The following is a 21,606-nucleotide window of genomic DNA, read 5'->3' on the forward strand; positions in this document are numbered from 1 at the left end:
GATTTTGATGGATATGCCTGTGGCAGGCGAGCAGGGGGAGCTCCTGTGCTGAGCCACCCACCTCATTGCACCCGACCACCTTCCAGGCTCCGAGTGCCTCCCTGGGAGCGCCTCACGTCTGGCCAACCCCCTTCCTGGAGCACACCTGCTACCCTGGGGGTAACACCGCCACCACCCAGGGTCTGGACTGATCCTGGCTCTGTGCCCCCTGGGAAACACAGGCCTAGTAGCCCCTGAGGGTACTTGACCCACTTCAAGAACTTGAGGTGTTTCCCTTAATCTGAAGCAGAAATAGCAGTCTCTTTTAGTCAGCCAAACCAAGGGGACCCCAAGGCATAATCTAGCTCCTCTCCCAGTAAGTCTCCCACGCTAGGTATACAGGAGAACTTTATTGGTTACAAGGAGTAGGTTTGGAATAGGATACAGGTTAGAGCCATATCAAAGAAATCCCATAGAGCAAACAGGGTGGCTTTGTAGCCTTTGACCATGCATCTGAGTTACTGCAAGGTATATATCTAGTTAGATCTCAGGTAGCTTACTCACGAGTATCATCCAGAGGCAGGTGGAGATTCCCTCTGGAGGTACGCAGTTCATTGATCGTTTCAAGAAAGAGAGCAAATTTCAGATGGTCCAGCTTCTCTCTCTGAGTTCTTTCATAATGACTACAGCCCCTTCTCCTGGTCTGTCCTTAACTTATGTAAACCTTATGACCTCATTTACATGGTCCAATGGAGGCCAGCACCTGTTGGCTGCCAGCCAACCAATTTGAAATGCATCACTGGTTGCCAGGTAGACTGGCATTGCTTGGAACAACAGGGGGGCTAAGCCCCGCACCCAGGGGTGTGATGCCAGCCATGTAGGCAGAGGGAGCAGGTTTCCCCGCTCCCTCAGGAATGTATCCAGCTCACGTTACAACTCAGGATCACTAAAGAGATGGGATGTCTGCCCTCTCCGGGCCCACGTTAACCAAACTGTCACATAGCAGAGTTTTTGGGGAGAGACAGAGGTGGCATTCTGCCACAGTGCCAATGCACCTGCTGAAAAAGCTGGCAGTTCATGCTCCAGAAAGAGGGCCTTCCTTTTTGCTCGGTGGTATGGCCTGGGCGGGGAGGTTGCCTTCCTCTGTAGAATCATAGCTTGAAAGAAACTTAGTATTTCAGGTTTGAAAGGGACCTCAGGAGGTCACATTTAGCCAATACGACGTGGCAGAGGGTACCCTCTGCCCCATGGTTGTGCGAAACACAGTCCTCAAAGGGCTTGACTCCATGCCACCTGCAATGCCACCACCCACAGAATGGGGCTCCAGGGCATGAGCTGGGTGGATTGTGACAGGGGAGCACAGCCAACCCCAAGCAGGTCATGGTGAGGTCAGCGGGAGCCCATACGCTGACTGGGACTGGGAATAGGAAGTAGAGAAGGAGGATGCATGAAGAGCTCCGCAAGGCCAGAGCAGCATGCCTGGAGTTGGAGAAGAGAGAAGGATGGATGGAGGGCACAAGCAGTGGCTGCAGAGCAGCAATGTGGGCAGAGAGGTGGGTGGGATCAAGGTAGCTGGAATCCCCAAAGTGGGAGCAGGGTAAGGGAACAGTCCCCACACCCACAAGCAAAGGAGCTGTGTCCCCTGAGAGACAATGGGGCTGTGGGGGAAAATACATGGTGACAGGCATCAGAAACTGTACAGAAACTCTCCAAGGCTCCCCAACACAGGACACAGAGCACCACACAGCATGGCGCACTGTTTTACTGTGGCTTGAGGGACAGCCCATGGCCGTCTTTCTGAAGCAGTCCCCAGATCTCAGGGACTCCTCCTGGCCTCTCAGTTGGACACTGGCTGCTCGTCACCATCCCTTCAGCTGCATGGAGCTCCTTTAGGCAGTGGTGGCCTGTCCCTTGCAATGGTTTTCTGTAGCACTTGGTGGAGATGCCTGCAGAAGGGGAAACCCTTGAACCATGAAGCAGGATGTCCAGCTCATTCTGTCCCCTGGGGCCTGGCACTGAAAACACACGGCTGAAGGCATAATTGTGACCAAGGTTTCAGGGCAGTGACTGACAAATCCATTTTCCCCTTCCTGAGGCCACCGTCCCTTGTGGGCTATCCAAGGCACCTGTCCAACGGGCCCGGCCATGCTACTGTCAACTGGGAGCTCTTGTAGAGTTGGAGGAACAGCATTACTCTTCTGCCACGCTCCATCTCCCTCCTTTTCACTGGCTGCCTATTCTGGGTGGGCCTACCAACAGGCTCAGAGGAAACAGTTAGACACTCATGGGAGGCTGCCATTACCAAGTTAGGCTTTTTCCTTTGAATTCAGAAACCCCCTGAGTGCAGGTTCCCATGCCTACAAATGCCACCTGGAATATTTCAAAGGATGTGAAGAAGGGATGAAGAAAAGATCCAAAATGTGCTAGCACTGCTGGATGCTTGGTGGGAAGTTTAGGACACTTCCCTTTTTCAATCTCAGGGAGTTCGAATCAGAAAGGACCTGGGCTCCCAAGGAAATGTCCTTGTCCTGGGCTGTCACCATGATTTGCCACCAAGCACCAGCCTTGTAGTTCCTTGCAGCTCCTGCTTCTTGATGCAACAACCATCTTCCCATGTGACACCTTCATCTGGCAGAAGTGTAGTGTGAAGCTCCTGGCCTAGGATACCAAAAACGAGGATCGGTGAGCAGGGCTGTCCCAGGGGAAGGGGGGCGGGAGAAGTGGGGAAATCAGGGCAGCCCCCTGGGCCCTGTGCTTTGGCGGGCCTCATGGAGCCAGGCAGAGCAGCAGTAGCGCAGAGCTGGGCAAAGCGGAGGCTCCACGTCCAGCCGCTCACTACCCACCCCCACTCTACCGCTGCCACCACCGATGGCAGCGGCAGCTTCTTCAGGTCCGGGATCAGAGCTGGGGCTGCACAGCTGGTCTCAGCTTTCTCTTCACACCTTGTTATTACACCACTTTAAAGCCAGACAAACAGGTCCCATCCACATGTGTGATCTATGTGAAGCAATAAACTACGGAGGTCTCAGAATCTCTGTCCCTTCCAGCCTGGCAGCGCAGCCGAGGCTGACCCTGCTCCGGCCCCTGGCTCCAGGCCCCACAGGTGCAAGGACCACAGGAGCAGGGGAAGGGGTGGCCACAAGGGCAGAGCAGGCTTGGCTTCAAGCTCCTACAATCAGAGGCCAGGCAGTACTATGTGAGGCCGAGACTCCAGGAAAGGCAAGACCCATAGCACATTTAGCCACCCCTGGTGGCTGTGTGGCAGTGTTTTTGCTTACCACATGGGAGATCTGAGTTCAAGTCCCAGCTTTGGTGACTTGGGGTGAGTAAACTAACAAGGATAAGTTCCTCTTGCAGTAGACAGGAGCCATTGTCTTTTCCCCACTTTCTGCCCCTCCAGTGACCCAGGCCCTATAATTCTTTGTGCTTTGACATTTTGTATTTTGTGCATTTTTTATATTTCCCCACCCAGTATTGTTTGGTCTCTTGTTTGTGTTTTGTGTTTTATATTTTGTTAACCCTGTCTTTTGCCAATTATTGTAAGTGTCTAACCTTTGTTGAATCCTGCCCCGTGGGGCATTATGGTGTCCACTATACTTCCCCCCCTCCCCCGATTATGCCTGTTGTGTTCCCTCATTAAAAAGGAAGATGGTTGAGTCCCCAGTGGTGGTCTGGCTCTGCTCTATAGGGGGAGGAGAATCCCTACACCTCCCACAGCGCTTGTCCACCTGCTCTGATCCCTTCAATTGGAGAGGGGGTACCCTTTGGAGTACCGCCCAGGTTACATGTGGTTTCAACTTAAAGGGTGTTTTTCAGGAATGTGTCCCCCGCGTGACTCGGGGTCTGACTGTACTGTAATTTATAAGTACTACTCTGCTGCAGAGTTAGTTAATTTAGTCCAGCTTAATAGGGGTGCATGTGTAGACAAGAGCCATTTACTGCACAACTAAACAGTCAACTCCACAGTAAATGTCTCATGTAGATGCACTTACAGAGAAGAAAGCTTCAGTGCAGGTGGAAATGGGGGACTGTGATGTGTTGCGTCTCCTCCGGGTGCAGCAGCAGGGGGCTGGGCAGGGTCTTGTAGGGAGGCAGTCTGGTGATGTGGGCAGGAGCAGTGGATTGTCCGTCTCCCTTGGTATTGGAGTTGCTTGGCCATGGTTGCCAGGCTCAGCCCAGAGGCAGGTGCACTGAAAAAGGGGCTTGCAGCTCAGTGGCTGCCTGGGGAGGGGAACCCTGCATGGTTCAGCAAATCGGTGACTGGAGCAGGGCTGGAGCAGGGGCAGCAAAGCGTGGGACAGAGAGAGAGAGAGAGAGAGGAGATCTGGGACTGAGAGGGGAGAGGAGACAAGACTTGTGGGAGCCCTTGTGCTGTGGGAAGGTGGTGCCAAAGTCTGAAGGTAGGTGCTGGACTACCACAGACTGGGGGGTTTCAAACTGTTTCATGTTTCCCACAGCTGGTTATGTCTGAGGGATACAGAGTTTGGAGCAGGGGAGGGCAATTATTTCAGCTACAGGGCCGCTTAATGAGTTTTGGTGAGATATCAAGGCCTGCCTTTAACAAGCACCCCACCCCGTAGTCGCCATCTTAGGACCCCGCCATGGGTGGGATAAAGCCCCTCCAAAGGCCAGATCTGGCCTGCAGGACAGTTTTTGTCCCCCCTCGTATGGAGGGACCTCCTGTCCAACAGAAAAAGCGGAGATGCTAGGGATTGAACCTAGGACCTCATACATGCAAAGCATATACTCTACCACTGAGCTACATCCCCCTTCTGGCTACATTGATCTCTGCTTCTCACTTGCTGTCACTCTCCCCCACCTGTAGCCTATTGGCCAAGTGCTAGAATTGATTTTTGAAGAGCTGTAGTCCTTGCTCACCTTCCTATTGACCTGGGCCTTTGTCTGCTTTGAGTGTTGCCCAGGTGTAGGGCAAGGCCATGCTCAGGCCTGCTCAGGGTTGCAAACTGTACCTAAATTTACTGACTGTCAGTCAGTTGCTGGATAGAGAGCAGTGAGAGTTGGGCTGGTGTGTGTCTGGGTGTGTGTGCAGCAAGAACAAATGGGAGACTGATAAGAAGGGTGAGTGAGTGCTAGAAAATAATATTTAGAGGTTTGTTTTTAGGAATTATCTTATAGATAGAGTAGATATGCATTAGAATAATGGTCCAAGGGAATTGGAAGGCTTAATTGGTTTCTAAAAGCCTGTATGTGACCATTTCTTTCATAGGCCACTCTTTCTGAAGCAAGCAGGCATACATTTTGTGGGGGAAAAAACATCCCAACAGTGCTACATTTCATGATATGCTTTGCCACAATGGGGACATGTCACAGTGACCAGCTGCTGAGCCTTTGGGATTTCCAGTTTTGGTGGACAGACCATTGCCATTCTGGCGCATGCCCAGCTTAAGACACCAGTCAATGATGTGTGCATGTGATGGGTTAGGGAAACAAAGGAATAGACTGACAGGACAGACCATGGACAGCATGACAACCACACTGAAACCAATCAACGATGCCTGTGGCAGAAATGCCACCGTCTGTGTCTCCCTCCAGAAAACTGTCCCGGTCAGCTTGGGACACTGGGGTCGAATTTCTAAGGGAGCGGGGATTTTCTTCCCTGCCTAGGTGACAAAAGCCTGGTGCCGAGGGTGTGGTCCCTCTGGTCACCTGAGTGGGGGAGGGAAAAGCCCCTGCTCCTCTGACCAGGGAACCAGTGATGCTTTTTAAATTAGTTGGCTGTTGTCCCAGTGACTTCAGTGGAGTTACACCAATTTATAGCAGCTGAGGATTGAGTCCTGCTTCCATCAGGACCCTTATAATATTGTCATTCATCAGGATTTTCGACTAAACACTTCTTTGAAGTGGGGATCTGCTATCCATCTTTTGCTCATTGCGGCACCAGCTTAGAAGCCATCTAAAACTGTAACCAGAGAACTCCCCTGCCAAAGTGCAACACGCTGTTAGTGACCACCGTACCAGTTCAAGCCTTGCGCTAGATGTTTCTGCACACTTTGGCATAGAGTCTGTGTTGAGATGGCAATGCGGTGCCAATCTTCAAGAAAGGAAGGAAGAAAGGCCAATCAAATGACAGGCCTCAGGCACCACCAGCATTCGGTGAGATTAGAAAACAAGTTGAGCGTGTTTCTCAGTGACAGTGTGCGCCCCCCTACAGGGAGAGGGGGCAGAGGGAGACCATTTGCATAGTCCCTGTATCTGGCAAGGGAACAAGCACACAGCCTGTTGGGCACATAAAGCTCTAGGGCAGAAGTGCAGGCCTGGGCAGAGATAGTTCCTATTCCTGCTGGGCACCCTGTGGCAGTGAATGAAGCCCCATTCAACCAGAGGCATCCCGTCCTGACAAACCCACGTTCCAGCTCGAGTGCTGGCCAGAGCCAGGGAAAGTAAATGGCACCATTTGTTATGGGGGACAGAGAGAAGGCTATCACAAGCAACATCTTCCACTAGCAAGAAGTGAGTCTAAGGGTTCAAAGAAACGGGGCTAAACTAGGAGGGGAAGGAAAGCACCATGGCACCAACTCAGGGAAGCCAGCTGAACACGTTGCCAAAATTAATCTTCTGCACCAGGTTGTAGGTGGCCCCTGAGCTCGAGAGTCACTTCCTCCTGCCTCTGTTACTCTGTTCCTTGCCCAAAATGATGGAGCCTGAAGTCCGGGCCAGCCTCTCTCTCACCCCTGAAGGACATCTTGCCTTGGGGGCTCTCCCAGCAAGAGCAGTCCCGGCTCACGTGCCACTTAAGGGAGCACCTCAGCAAAGCTGCTGTCACCTCTACTCTGATCATGCTTCTACTCTGATCACCGAATCAAAAGCTGCCTCTGCACCTTCTTCACTCCACTCCCCACTTTGAAACAGTTCTTGCGATAGCTTAACTCCATCTACCACCTTGAAACACTCCAACAGCAAGCTCGCTTTTGAAAGAGAAATCAACATCTCCCAGAAACATGATATTCTTCCCAACATGGGAGATCAGCCAACAGGCTCCTCTCCATGCTTTATTATACCAGCTCCCCCAGACTGCCATTAGGGCGAGGATGACCCTCCCTAGGCACTGTGGGTGCAGGTCTTTGCATCTATCACTTTCCAACAAGGACAGTGACATCCAGAGGCCCCACAAGCATTTTCTGTGCTCTGGGCAGGGACAGCAGTCTCTCATCTTCCACTCCTGCAAGTCAGTACCTTGCTTGCCCACACACCCTCCAATCATCCTCAGCTTCAAAACTCACCTGTATTTGCAAATGAAATGCCCTGATCTGTGACATGACTAACACCCAGAGGCCTGGATACCCCCTCATTCACCAAATAGTGGCAGCAGACAGCTCCAGTCTTCTTGGGGCTGCTGGGCAGCTGTGGCTGCTTCCTTGACATGAGCCTGTTTGCTCCTTATGGTTCCTTTCTATTTTCTGCAGTTTTCCATAACCCATTGCATCATCTTCTCACCATGCCCCAGATGTTGGATCATGCTAAATTGGCCTCCACTGCACAACACTGTGGGTTTTCCATTGAGATCACACACTCCAGTGAGGACATTCCTAGTCCCTATTAAAGTAAAATCCTGGTAGAGACAGTGCTGTAGTTTTTCACCTTGATAGACCCATGTATGGCCAAACCTGCCTGTGGGCAAATTTGAATCAATGGGAACGTGTGAATCAGACCACTCTCATATGGGGGAGTTCCTGATGTTCTCAATAAAACAAAATCGGGGGAAGTATCTTGAGGACCAACATGCCTAGGTCCATCCTCTCAGAGTTGGTCCATGGGCTGCTCTCCAGGCATGGAGAGCAGCCCAGGCCTTGGCACATGTAGCCAGCCCTGCCACCACCACCTGTGCAGCAGGCTGGGGGCAGTGTGGCCACCTGATTCCATTTCCAACAACCCCAGTAGTAGCTCCTTCCAGCTATTGCTGCAGGACCCAGCCTAGGCTGACTACTTGCTCAAGAAGGGAAAGGCAAGACACCTGCCCACCTCTGGCGATTGCACAGAGCAGGGGCAGATGCCAATTGCATGCTACAGGCTCAGGATTCCCTACCCTGCTGCCTTTCCCTTGGGAGCCCACACTGGCCATAGACTGCTGCAGGGGCACAACTCCATGCTGCTGGTCCCTTGCTGCTGCCGCCACCAGGTGGGCACAGGGCACCTTGCCATAGTGGTACAGTCCACATGGGGTTCCCAGGAGACAGCAGCAGAGCAGGGAACCCTGAGACTGCAGCAGGCAGCCTGCATCCACCCCCACCCTGCTCTGAAGTCTTGAGGGACACATGGCCCCCTCCACACCCCACCCTGGGGAATGCACACAGTGACAGGGAGCTGCCCAGACCCCATGCACCACACATGCACATGGCCCCCCTGCATCCTGCTCCTGGCAGCCTTTTGTGGGCTGGAACACTGCCAGCCTACAAGAGGAAGCCCATCATTTCCCATGGTGAGCAGAAACCCCACCTCCCTGCATGTCTGGGGTTCACAACAAATGTCATCTCCAAATCATGCAGCCTGGGACTTGGTGTTCTTATTCCAGGACTGTCCCACCCAATTAGGAATGGGTAGGAAGCCTAGCCTGGCTCCACTGGACAGATACCCCAAACTATCTGCCCCACACCCATAGCTGGGGGTGGAACCCATGTGGGCTGGGTGATTAGGATAGGGCTGTAGCCAGGTGGGGAACTGCAGTCAGGAGCAGGAAGGGAGGTGGGACCAGGAGTTGTGATTATGGGGCAGTGACAGCATTGGACTGGGGCTGAGCTGCTGCCCACCATGCAGCCAGCACCAGTTCCACAGGCAAGGATGCGAGGAGGGGGATCATGGCTCTTGCTCAGGCCCTGGCCCCATGCTCTCACAACCCATCATCCTGGTCCCAGCCCCAACCCCTCCTGCCCTCCCACTCCCAGATGCAGATCCCCACCCACCTGCTCAGCCGTGTGCCCTGCTAACTCTGGTTGGCCTGCCTTTAGCCCCAAGACTTGTTAGGAAGGAAAGGAGTTGCTGCACTAGGGAAGAGAGGAAGGCAGGGGAAAAGGGTAAAGTACAGTTCCTGCTGGAAGTGGGCAAAAAACACAGAGGCACCTGGTGTCCCTCTGCTTCCTCCAGTTAATTTCAGGAAATGGGAGGAGGAAGTGAGAAGCACAACAGGAGCAAGGAGTACTAGAACAAGTGAGACAAGGCCATGAGGAAAAAAGAATGAGCTGCTTCCTTTCCAGCAGTAGGATGAGGAAGTCAGCTGGGAAAGGGAGACACTGCAGGAACAGGAGTTGCTGGGGACCAACAAATTGGAAGCCAATTAGGAGAGCCATTTTTCAAATGCAGTATTTATTCTAGTAGCAGGTGAAACCATCCCCTCTACAAAACTGCTTCAGGAGGACTCCTTTCTTCCCTGCAACCTGATGGAAGAACATGCTCAGGACAGGCTGTGAATGCAACAGTGATCAACACTAAGCCAGCAACCAGACAGGCAAGGGATTTGGAGCAGAAGAAGCCTTCAATCAGGAGGCAGCTAAGAGGCCAATTGGTACAGCAGGATTAGAGACATCCAGGGAAAGGCAGCCCTTTCTGGGAAGCCCAAGTGAATACCCAGCTCAGTGGGGAGGGCAAGAGACTTGCCCAGTAGAAGGAGGATGACTAGACTACCCCACCTTCACAGCCCAAATCAAATCCCTTAGAGAGAGAAAGGACCCCTTTACTAGATGTGACCCAAGAGGGGTTCAGTTCTTCAGGGCTGCACCTTCCCTTCCCCTGCAGGCTCCTCCACCTTGCCCTCCGAGACAGGCTCCTCCACCTGCTCTGCAGAGCCTCCAGCAGGAGAAAGTGGCCCCACAACCCAGGTCAGGGGGATGTTCTTAATCACATACTCCAGCAGATCATCCAGGCACTCCTGGGCCTTGGCCAGCTTCTCCCTGCTCTGGCTCAGCAGCCCCTCAGGCAGCTCCTGGAAGGACAGGGCACTGGAGAAGGCAGCCTGGAGCTCCCCCAGGTGCTGGCAGCCCTGCTGGACCTGCTCCTGCATGCTGGTTGGCAGCCCCTGGATACTGGCCATCAGGCTCTGCCAGGCATCCTGCTCTTGCTGGAGGAGGGTCTGGGCAGTGGCCAGAGCCTGGGATCCCATCTCCTGCAGGGAGAGATGGAGCCAGAGTGAGAGAAAGCCTCAGGAGGCTCCCTAGGGGCAAGACTTGCCCCAGGGCATGGCCAGGCTGCTCCAGAGCAGGGGCAGTCCTACCTCAGGCTGTGGGGTGCTGTCCCCCTCCTGGCTTCCTGGCTGGCCCTGGCGCCACTCCAGCCACAGCTGCTGTAGCTTCTCCTGGCTGTCGTGCACCATCTGATCCCCAGTCTGCTTGGCTGAGCCAATCTAGGGCACACAAGATCACATGACAAGGCAGGACAGTGCCAACACCCCCCCGCATCCTCCTCCACTTAGGCAGCCACAGATGCCTTCTGGAGTCAATGGTACCAGAGCAGAAGTGCCACCAGACCCCACAGGAAGGCAGGTCCTCCCTGAGCAGCAGGCTCTGGAGACTTAGGTTCTCAGGCAAGCTGAGGGCTAGGGAAGGAGGGACCACTTGATCCCATGCCCAAATGGTGCAGGTGTCCCCTCCCTACACCACACATCCATCAGGTTCCTTTTATACCTAAATCCTGCACACTCAGCCCCTGCTGGTGCTCTTGTCCAGGTACACATCCAGGATGGCCAGCTCCTGTAATGCCCTGAACCCCAGGAGGAGGAAGGGAGGCCCTACCAAGTCCACAGCTTGCTGCAGTTGGACCAGGGCCTCCAGGGTACTCTGCCTGGCATGCCTCATCTTGCCCAGGGAATGCTGGTAGGCTCGCTGCTGCAGGCTAGTTGAGAGGGAGCCCAGGCACACATAGTAGCTCTGCTGCTGCTTCTGCTGCTCCAGTGGAGCCACCTCTGCCCCTTGCACAGAGGCAGCAAGTGCAGCTGGAAGAAAGCAGGAGAAACCACCTCAGTGGGGACCAGCCAGGACCTGCAGACTCAGGTATCAGCCCAGGCAGGGGGAGTTGGGTCCCCTGAAGGAGCTTGTGAGGACAGTGAACCCATGGGAAAGCAAGTATGGCACAGCTGCCTTGCACTAGGGGGAGCAGGAGAGGGTGTAAGCTAGGGGTTAGGGGGATGCCACCAAAGCCTGGCACAGCCTCCCTGCCCCCAAGTGAGGAGGACCCCTCCACTCCAGTGAAACAATCCAACTCCAACCAAGCCCTACAAAGGGGCTTGCATAGTGTCATCCTGCCTGTGGGACCCTCAGAGGGCTCCGGTAGCAGCCTCTGAACCACAAGTGCCTCCAGGCTCTGCTCACCACGTCATGACTGGAGCTGGGGCAACCTGGACCAGGACACCCCTGTCCAGTGTTTGTGGCTACTTCGTGTTGCCTAACCGAACTATACTACTTCAAATAGCAAAAAGCAATGGTCACCACTTCCTGCACAGCTTTTTGGCTGTGCAGCACTGCCTGCTGGAAGCAGTAGCCCTCCTGGAGCAAAGGAGAACAGGCTGGAATCAATCCAGCCCCTCACTTGTCTCCAGTTCCCCTCATGTGTGCCAGGAGCAGCCAAAGGGAGATCCCACAGGACTGGGGAAGGCTTTTCAAACCATAAAGATCAGTAGCTTCAGTGACCACAAGGGTAGGATGCCCATTGCCCTGGTTATGGAGCCACCAGCTGCCAAGCTCCCCCTCCCTGGTACCAGTCTCCTCACCCAGCTCCTCAGCCATCATGGGCAGGTAGTGGTCCACCCACTGCTCTGTCTTCCCCAGCTCCATGTCCAGGTCACTTGTAACACTCTGGCCCACAGACGGGCCCGCTGCAGCATCCACGCTGCTGGTCACTGCCAAACTAGTCTTCTCCACACCCTCCTGGACAGCCGCTTTGGCTACATCCACCATGCTGGACACTGCAGCCTTGGGCCCAGCAGCTGTGCTGCAGACAGCATCCTTGGCCACTGCCACTGGAGCTGCATCCAGGTCCTTGGCCTCTGCAGGCACCTAGGGGGGGAAGAGAGTTTTTACTGCATTGGAAGCACAAGGCTGCATAGGGAAGATGACAGGAGCTGGGTAGAGGAGAGCCTGCCCACCTCCTTGAAGATGCTGCCAAGACTTTTGTCACCAATAACCTCACAGCTGCCTCCTGAGGCTCTACAGCTGGCACAGAGCCACAGGGCTTCAGAAAGGGCCCTCACTCTCATGGGGCAGAGGGATTATTGTGGACATTGCTCCCTGCCGCAAGGTTGGAAGGCAGAGCTGAACCAGGGCTGGTCAGCCCCCTGCCACTGCAGCCTCCAAGGCTTGTGGAAAGTGTTCACAGCCTTCACTGGTCCTGCCATTGAGTCTCCAGCCTTGTAACAAGCTGGCCATGACTCATTGTGGAGTATTACACACCCCAGTTCCTGCTCAGCTCCACTTACCCTCAACCGACTCCATTTTCATGTCTACCTTAGGAACTGGACCTCCAGGACCCTCCTTCTCCACATGGCCAGATAGGACAACTGCCCTCAGTCATACACATTGACTTATTCACTGTTGAGCTCAAACAGACACACGCTCACCCCACAGAAGGAGGTGGTGTCAGAGTGGGCAGAGCCAGCCCTTGACTGCTCTGGGGCCGAGGGGGACTCATCCAGTCCCACAGCTCTGCTGACCAGAGCCCACTCCCTACCAAGGGTGGGCCTGCTCCCCACTCTCGGCTCACAGCAGCTGGCACCAGCACCAGGCTGGGCTGCTCTGGAGCAGGGTCCCCAATCCCAAGCAGAACCACACCCACCCCAGGCAGCCCCAGCTGGTGCACCTACCTGCTGCTGCTGCCCCTGGGGCTCAGAGATGGCAGCCTGGGGGTCACTGTCCTTGGAGGCCATGGCAGGAGAATAGAGTCACTGAAAACTAGGAGGAAGCAGCAAGGAGCTAAGCAGGCAGCATATCTTCTAGTACCCCAGAGACTGCAGCTTCCCTGCCCTTCCCCACTGCCCAGCATTTCCAGGAGCTGCACAGCTGTTTGTACAAGTAGTTTCCTCGAAGTGGAGTAGGGGCTATCCTATGCATGCAGCCTGCTAAGGGTAGGACAGCCCAGCAGTCAGACAGTGGACCACAAGAGCCACTGCACCCCAGCACTCAGACCTGGCCCAGCCGCACTGAGGGTGGGGATGACAAAACCTCATTTCCAAGCCAAGTACTATTGCCTGGGCCTTCACTCCTGCTCACCAGCACAGCAAGTTGCTCAGGAGTCCACTGCATAGTAGGAAATATAGGAGCAACAGCACGCCCCACTAGGGTGCAGGGCCAGGACACACTGATGGGGAACACAGCCTCTGCACACGAGACGGTATCTCACTGCTGCCCAGAGAGCCAGGATGGAAGAGCTACCTGCTGCCCCCACTCCTGGAGCTAGAAGGAGAGGGAAAGCCAACCCCTCAGCTCCCTTCTCTAGATCAGCTGGGGTTTCCTAGTGGCCCCCCCTCCAAGCACAGCCCTGCCTGCCTTCTCCACCAAGTCATCAGCACTCTTGGGAAACCTCAACCAACACTGCCTAGTACATGAACACAGGCAAGCAGGCCATTACCTCACACCACAAGCTAAAACATAACTTGCCTCACACACAGATTTTCTATGTCAAAATAGATACAGCCCAAGTGGGCATTGCACCTCAAGCACAACAGCTTTCTTTCTTCCCAGGGAGCAAGGCCACCAAGCAAGACTATACCCTTCAGGTACCAAGGCTCTTTCTTTGAGACAGGATCCTGCTCTTATCCTAGGTCAAACTGTGTTTCACCCAAGGAATTATTAGGGAGACTCTTTCCTAGTAAAAGGAACAGATCAGCTCTTTTTAGGTTGGAAGAAGAACTGATAACTTGCACCCTTAAGAGTTATCACTAAGGATTCTGCTGCACAGCCCAACCAATATCTTCTACAGAAAGGAGCAGCAAAGTAAACCTCACAAGAAATATTATTACACCAGAAACCAAGAAAAGCAACTGGAAACATACAAACACCTTCAGAGCAGAGCAGAGCACAAACCCAAAATCTCTCACCATGCAGCAATACTACTACCTGTCTCAGCCCAGCCTTTATATACCTGGGATAAAGTCAGCAGAGGGCAGGGCCCACATGACAGACAGCTCTGCAGAGCAGTCAGAAAGAGGTACTGTCTGTCCAGACCAATTAGCTGTTGCTCTCAAGGGGCCCTCCTCTCCTACCTGGCTCAGTGATTATAAATTAATTAACTTTATTTGCTTTCAGCCAGGTGATTAGCCTGGGTAACAGAACAGGGAGCTGCAAGGGTACACAAATCCAAAGCCTTCCACATAGTTAAGCCAATCAATAAGTGCATTCCCTAATGGCACGTTTAGTAACCAATCATGTGCAACTCCTGGTCTCCTAATGAGGTGCTATCTAACTTGTCTTTTCCTCCCACACCTTGGTGCCTGTCATAACTGTGACTTGTTTGTTCTTGTTTTTAACTCACCTGATACAATTCTGTTCAGAGAGACTAGGCATACAGTTTAGTTGCAAGCCTGCCTATCTCTTGCTAGCCATATAGCAGCCTCCCTGCTGAGCAGCTACAGCCCACCCTCAATCTATCAATCACCCATGCCATTTCTCCAGATGTTTCTCATATAACCCTTTGAAGCCCATCCACCAAGGTCAATACAGTGTGCTGAGATGTGGGTGGACGAAGGTGCCCTGGGAAGGGGCAGGTTTGGGTGTGCCCCAGAGGTGCCTTGTGCCCTTCCTGGAAGGAGCCTTCCCCTGGAGTTGGGTGTGATGCAGAAGGCGTCTCCCACGTACAGTCACAGCATTCTGAGACTGGGATGGGCCTGCCTGCTCACCCCCTGGGAGTCTGCCCCCCTGGTCTGGATCCCAGCCTTGCTGGAGCAGAACCAGGATGTGTTGACTGGAGGGCACTGAGAGCCTGCTCTCCTCCAGCCTGGGGAAGCAGGGGTGGCCCCAGGTGTGAAACACCCTGCTGTGGGGAGAGGGGACTGTGTCTGCTTCAGCAGGACCAGCCTGCTCTGAGCACTGGGGAAGGGATGTAGTCCCTTGAGAAGAGAGCATGCAGCCTGGGGACAAGTTATCCAAAGTAAGAAATATGTGGCTTTTTATTCCAGAAGAGTGAGATGGTCCTCTAAGGCCTGATTCAAAGCCTAGTCAAGTCACTGGAAGTTTATTAATGACCTTTGAACCAGGGCTTTGCTAAATCAATAAATGCACTTGAAAGGTACATTGTGACTTTTATTCTCCAGGAATTTCAGGGTACTCTGTACTCTTAGTGTCTGTCCATGGTGTTATTTATAGTGTGCTTACCCTTTGTATACCTTGTCTTTTTTTTTTTTTTTTTTTTTTTTTTAAATAATTTCCTCTATTTTCTAAATGGAAAAAAACCAACAACAACCCAACCCTAAAACATGCTGAAATTAAAATTTTCATCTTAACCAATTTCTATTCCTCAAAAACGAGAATAAAATACTAGTCTCCTGAATCCCAGCCTTTGCTACAACCATTCTTGAATGCTGCTAACAAGGCTTAACATACCTAACCAATGGGGTTTTAAACCTCACCTGCCCAGCTGTGGGGCAGTCTCAGATCCCACATAATTATATAAATTGGTCTCCCCAATAGTTAGGTGGGGAGCAAGTTTGTTATTGTGTTTCTTTTCCAAGGTGGTTGCCTAAAGAGGGTGGCATAGAGGGTGTTTGGGTGGTCACCTCCTTATGGGAAATGGTCTTTTTCACTTTGCTGAGGATGTACATTTTTGGCTGGTGAAATTACACTCCACATTTTGTGGAAAGGAACCATTTTTTAATCTAAAAATTAAATGTTTCAACCACAAATCATGAGCCATGTTGTAATGTCAGTATAATTAGGCCCCCAATCCTGCAAATTCCAGGGCATGCTAAATGCCCTTGAATCTGCAGAAAGGTTAAAGGATGATGCAGTTAATCATCTCCTACTGAGGCCAGGTACAAGTCAGGCTTCAGCACGGTCAGGTGCTTCCTTATCAGTGTCAGGAGTCAGGGCAGCAAGCAGGCTACATTGCCCTCAGCTGGCCCTGGTTACTAAGTGGACCTGCCTGGCTGCCAGTCACCTAGCTACTCCCAGTTGGCTGCATGGGCATGGCTGCCTGAATAAAACCACCAGCCCTAGCAATGCCCAGGAAGCTACTCAACAGGACAGGTACCCTTTTGTGTAGTCCTGGGCTTCTAATTGCTTGAGTAGTAAGGATTGTTGTCTGCTGTACCTTCTGGTAGCATAGCAAGTAGGACCATAGTAACAGCAGCTGCAGTGGTGGCAGTGGACATAACAGCTGTTGGTTGTTTAGCAGTGGTTACAGCAGGTAACATTTCTGTCCTCCTTGTTGGGTGAGGGACAGTATGAAATGAGATGAATGGTAACTGGTGGGTCTACTGGAACTGACAGTGCCCACTGATGAGGACAGGTTCAGCAACAGACTCCCACTCTAGCAGGGAGAAAATGCATGTGGAATCTGGTCAAACTCCATTGCAGAAGATACTGAAGCTCTGTCTGGTAGATCTACACCTGCTTGATTGCTGTGCCTATGGGATTAGACTGAGAATGGAGGTTTAGGGGCCTGGAAGACGAGGAGAACTTCTAGACACCTTTCCAAGAGACTAAGGACAAGGTATTTTGTTTTTAGTACAGCCCCAAATGGTAGGAAGAAAGCTGTCCTAGTTGAGAAGTTTTCAGACGGTAGCCAAACAGACTGGAGAACATGGTTAAAGAGGCAGTGTGAGGGAGTGGGGCTAGTAAAGTAAGAAGTACAAGTGAGATATGGATGGGCATTTGGAGGGCCAGAGTCCTCCTGAAGGTGGACCCCTCAAGTCCAGGGAGAGAATACCCCCAACTTGTTAGAGAGAGGAAAGTACTATAGAAGCTTGCCTACTGTTCTGCAATAAAAGTTGAGTTCTTTTAATTCCTGCCTGTCCTCCATTGAAACTGATATTTTCCATGCCCTGGTGATACCAATAGGTACTAACAGCAGTGCCATATATTATTATGGAATGCTAACACTTTGTCAGCAGTGTGAAGGGTTGGGACATCCAGCAGTATGCTGTACTTTGCCTTTTTATTCAGTGTACAGGCAGGTGGGGCATACCGCATAGGAATGCATAAAGTTGTGGTAGTGTGATCTTTGTGGATAGACAGGGCAAATCTCTAGTATGCCTGGCATTATTCACTAATGCCATAAGAAGGGAAGGCCTGGGCAGAGAAGTGAGGAAAGAACAGAGGAGGGAGGCCAAACCTCAGAAGACCAAGTCAAGACTCCTCTGGAGATCTTCTACAGGAAAAGGCCTGCTCAGTGAGGTTAATCAAGGAGGAAGGAAAGGTTACAGAAAGTGGGGGAAAGAGCAGGAAGAATTGGGAGAAGAGGAGATGGAAATAGGCACTGTAAGTACTGTAGAAGGAAGAGGGAGGAGAACAACAGGATGCAGGGAAAAGAGATGTGGAGAGTAGGGACGTACAAAGGCCTGCCTCTCTAAAGGAGAGAGCCCCAGATGAATCGCCCCTATAAAGCCTGAACAGGCCAGAAGAAGAGGTCAAAAAGCAGTGGGCCTGGGGTCCTTATGTGGCAAACCCTCCAGGACTCTGTAGGCCACAAGAAGCAAAGCAGAAGGAGGGAAAACAAACAGGTAAATGAAGAAAAGAGGGAAGAAGAGGAGAGCAGTGATTCTTCTTATTAGTTTGGTTGGTTAACCTGAGGATTTGTAACTGGCATCAGTTAATACCCATAGCAGCTTAAGTAAAATATGATGGATAATGGCATGGGACTTCCTGGCAGTGAGATGCTTTGTGACCAAGAATACCAATTAATCAAAAATTGATGGACCAGGGGCTATCCCTATGGTCAGGAATAAATAAGATGAGGAGCACATGTATGACCCTCTCAGTTAAAACCTAAGTGCAGATAAAGTGGTGGAAGGAAGCTGTGAGTGGCTGACTGGTACAGCCCACTTTGAAGAGGACAGAGGGAAGTCACCTAGAACAGCTAAAGGGTCATACAAGACCACTAGGTGCCAGAGCAACGAAGGTTGCCACAGGAGAAGTGATGGCATTCACTAGAGTAGATCTCACAGGGAAAGTGTGGTAAAAGACAGATTGATTTATTTTTTAATTAACTTTTTTTTTTTTTTTAATGCTGGTGTCAGAAGGGTGGAGGGGAGAGAGAGGAGCTTGTGCCAGTGTTCTTCTTGCTACATTTAGTAAAGAAATCAGAGTTTCTGGTGGAGAGATCAGAGAGAGGGATCTGGAAATTAAACGCATGCCTATTAGAAGATGACAAATTGTGTAAGGCAGGGGGTGTCAACTGGGGGTATGTGTACCCCAGGGGTACTTGGATAGGTCCTAGGGGGTACTCGTAGGCAGGCCGATGGGTGGGGATGGAGTGTGCCCCAGGGGGTGGCCGTGGCCTCTTCCCCCAGCGCATTCCTATATTCCCATACTGTGGCCTGGGTCTGCCTCTGGTGAGGCTTGAGCAGGAACGAAGTGTGACTCTCCCCTTGCTTCCCCAGCCCCTCCTGGCTGCGCTGTCCCAGCGTGGCATACTTAGCCCTGTTACCAGGGGAGGATGAAGGACACATAGGATGCCAGCTGCATGTAGCACACCGCAGCACCTCCCCACGCAAGCTCCCTCTCCAGATTGACCCATACTCCCTTGCAGCTCTCCGAGTGACCAGGTGGGGCGGGGATGTTTTGCACCCACCACTGCGGTGCCCGATTGGCCGGGCGTGAGACATGTCAGCAGCTGGCAAAGCTGCACGTGTGACTGGCCGCGGGAATGGGGCAAAGGTGACAGTGATGTTCTGCAGGTGCCTGAAAGTAGTTGTAAACTGAATTACTGCCTAAATAATCTGGCCTTGGACCTGCTAGCCCAGGGGGGCACCCTTGTAGTGCAATTGCTCTCCTGCAGGGCAGTGGGGCTCTGGCAGCCGCCCTGCCCCCAGCCCCTCCCTTGACTGCCACACAATGGGAGCTGCTGGGCTCCCATTGTCCCACGAGGTGGCCTGGGCCCCATTTTCCCCCCTGCCTCCTGCACTGTGGGGGTCCACATCTGGCCCCACCAGCACCTTCCCTCTCCCCTGCTCTGCCCCTCTGCCCCCTCCCCATGCATTTACCTGCTGGGGCAGGGGTATCTGTGTCTGCATCTGCGTGTCTGCAGCTTTCTGCATCTGTGTGTGCATCTGCATGTGTGTGTCTGTCTGTCCCCTGCCCACCTAACGGCAGCTGGCACATGGCGTCTCGCAGCTCTTGGGGCAATGGCAGCGGGGTGCAGAATCTAACCTGCAGCAGCAGCTGCCTCTACCCCATGCACAGATCTGGGGGGCACGTGACTTCCAGGCTATGCCCACTTTCCCCCCCCCCCCCCGCCCCCGCCCCCGCCCCACCACTCCACTTCCAGCTGCATGCCACCCTCCTCCTCCCCCTCACCCTCCCGGAGGGTACTCTCACTAAAAAAGGTTGAAAGACCCTGTTCCAGGTCATTGGTGAACATATTGACTGACCCCTGGGGCACTCCACTTGACACTGGCTGCCAACTAGACTTTGAGCCATTGACTACTCCCTCTGAGCCTGATGGTCCAGCCAGTTTTCTATCTACCTTGCAGTCCCTTCATCGAGCCCATACCTCCTTAACTTGCTTGTGAGATGTTGTGAGACTGTATCAAAAACCGTGCTAAAATCAAGGTACACCACTTCCACTGCTCTCCCCGCAGCCACAGAGCCAGTCATCTCATTGTAGAAGGCAATCGGGTCCGTCAGGCATGACTTGCCCCTGGTAAATCAATGCTGGCTGTTCCTGATCACCTGCTTTTCCTCCAAGTGTGTAGAAATGGATTCCTTGAGGATCTGCTCCGTGATTTTTCCAGAGACTGAGGTGAGGCTGACTGGTCGGTAGTTCCCTGGATCCTCCTCCTTCTCCTCCTCAAAGATGGGCACTATATTTGGCCTTTTTCAATTGTCTGGGACCTCTCTCAATCACCACGAGTTTTCGAAGATGATGACCGGTGGCTCGACAATCACATTGACCAACTCCCTCAACGCCTTCAGGTGCATCCCATCCAGCCCCATGGACTTGTGCACATCCAGCTCTTCTAAGTAGTCCCTAACCTATTCTTTCACTGCTGCGGGCTGCTCACCTTCTCCCCAAACTTTGCCACCTAGTACAGCAGGCTGGGAGCTGACCTTGCCTGTGAAGACGGAGGTAAAAAAGGCCTTGAGTATTTCAGCCTTTTCCTCATCACCTGTCACTAGGTTGCCTCCCCCATTCAATAAGGAACCCACACTGTCCCTGACCTTCCTTTTGTTGTCAATGTACTTCTAGAAACCCTCATCACCCTTCATGCCCCTTGCTACTGTGCAGCTCCAGTTGTGCTTTGGCCTTCCTGACTACCCCTGCACGGCCGAACAATACCCGTATACTCCTTCCCTAGTCATCTGCCCAAGCTACCACTTCTTATAAGCTTCCAGCTCACCACTGAGTTCTTTGCTAAGCTGCTCAGACAAGCTGGTTGCTTGCCACATTCACTATTTTTTCCTGCGCTTCGGGATGGTTTGTTCCACTGGCGACGCATAGGGGGTGCACATGGGTGCACGCGCACCCCCTGAGAGTGCCAGCGCAACCCCTGACCAGCCGCGGTCGTCACTTGGGCAATGGGCAGGGGGCAGGTGGGAGCGCCAGTGCTTCCCCCTGCAAGCGCGGGCCTATTGCTGCAGCTGCTTCCAGGAGTCTGGAAGGCTCTACTGCGGGGACCCCTTCCCCCAGTCTACAGAACGATCTAAGGCAGCACCAGTCACCCATGGTTTGTTCCTGTGCCACTAAGATTTCTTTAAAATGCAACCAGCTCACCCGGACTCCTCTTCCACGCAGGCTGGCCTCCCAGTTGATCCTGCCCATCACTTCCCTGAAGGAGGCAGAGTCTGCTTTTCTGAAATCCTGGGTCCATACTCTGCTGTTCTCCTTTCTTCCTTTTGTCAGGATCCTGAAGTCCATCATCCCCTGGTCACTACTGCCCACCTTGCCATCTGCTTCTACATCCCCACTCCCCCTGCCCAATTCTTCCCTGTTGATTAATAGCATGTCAAGAAGAGCACATGCTGGAGCTCTGAGCAGTCATACAGCTCTTATACATATGGTGACTTGACACATGCCACATCAAGACTTGGGATCTCAATATTGTGCTGTTAGACACTGATGTAGTATAACAAAGGTCTGTGATGAGAATGGAAAGGAAGAAGCGCCTCGGTTCATGTTGGAAATAAAGTGAGTTCCCATGTACAGCTCAACCATAAGCTGTGGACTGGATGCAGGAGACCTGGTGTTGGAAGTTGTGGATGACCCAAAATGGCTGTCACCCAGCTCTATAACTGCCTTTATCTGATACTAATACACAGTTTTTGATCCTACTTGCCATGCACTGTGGATTTAAAAGCACCCAGACAGCTAGTGAGCGTGTGCAATAGGTTGGGGTCCAGCCAGGCCAGTACACAGCCCCTTGGGCAAGCACAAAGCATGAAACTGTACCTGGCAAAAAAAACCGTGAATGGCACATGTTAGAGATGGGATGCAAGTGTCTGCCTTCCCATGTTTTGTCCTACTCACCCAGGATCT

General features: G+C 52.6%; 1 protein-coding gene and 1 non-coding gene across 4 annotated transcripts; both read right to left on the reverse strand.

Moving 5' to 3' along the window:
• Positions 1–4,676: 4,676 nt before the first annotated feature.
• On the reverse strand, positions 4,677–4,748 carry TRNAA-UGC (transfer RNA alanine (anticodon UGC)). Its single transcript has one exon. It is a non-coding gene; the product is annotated as a tRNA-Ala (tRNA).
• A 4,530-nt stretch (positions 4,749–9,278) lies between these two features.
• On the reverse strand, positions 9,279–14,032 carry LOC132249388 (perilipin-3-like). Of its 3 annotated transcripts, none has more exons than XM_059724420.1 (6): positions 13,976–14,027; positions 12,782–12,869; positions 11,693–11,978; positions 10,719–10,918; positions 10,202–10,330; positions 9,279–10,093 (listed from the first exon to the last, which is right to left on the reverse strand). In XM_059724420.1, exons 2-6 carry the CDS (start codon positions 12,842–12,844, stop codon positions 9,698–9,700), a joined length of 1,074 nt encoding a protein of 357 aa, XP_059580403.1. In that variant the 5' UTR covers positions 12,845–12,869; positions 13,976–14,027; the 3' UTR covers positions 9,279–9,697. The 3 variants fall into 3 exon arrangements, with proteins under 3 accessions (XP_059580403.1, XP_059580404.1, XP_059580405.1); XM_059724421.1 differs by having other exon boundaries at positions 13,970–14,027; XM_059724422.1 differs by lacking the exon at positions 12,782–12,869 and having other exon boundaries at positions 13,976–14,032.
• Positions 14,033–21,606: the final 7,574 nt, after the last annotated feature.

The sequence above is a fragment of the Alligator mississippiensis genome, chromosome 3 (assembly GCF_030867095.1).
Source record: "Alligator mississippiensis isolate rAllMis1 chromosome 3, rAllMis1, whole genome shotgun sequence".
Taxonomy (NCBI): Eukaryota; Metazoa; Chordata; order Crocodylia; family Alligatoridae; genus Alligator; species Alligator mississippiensis.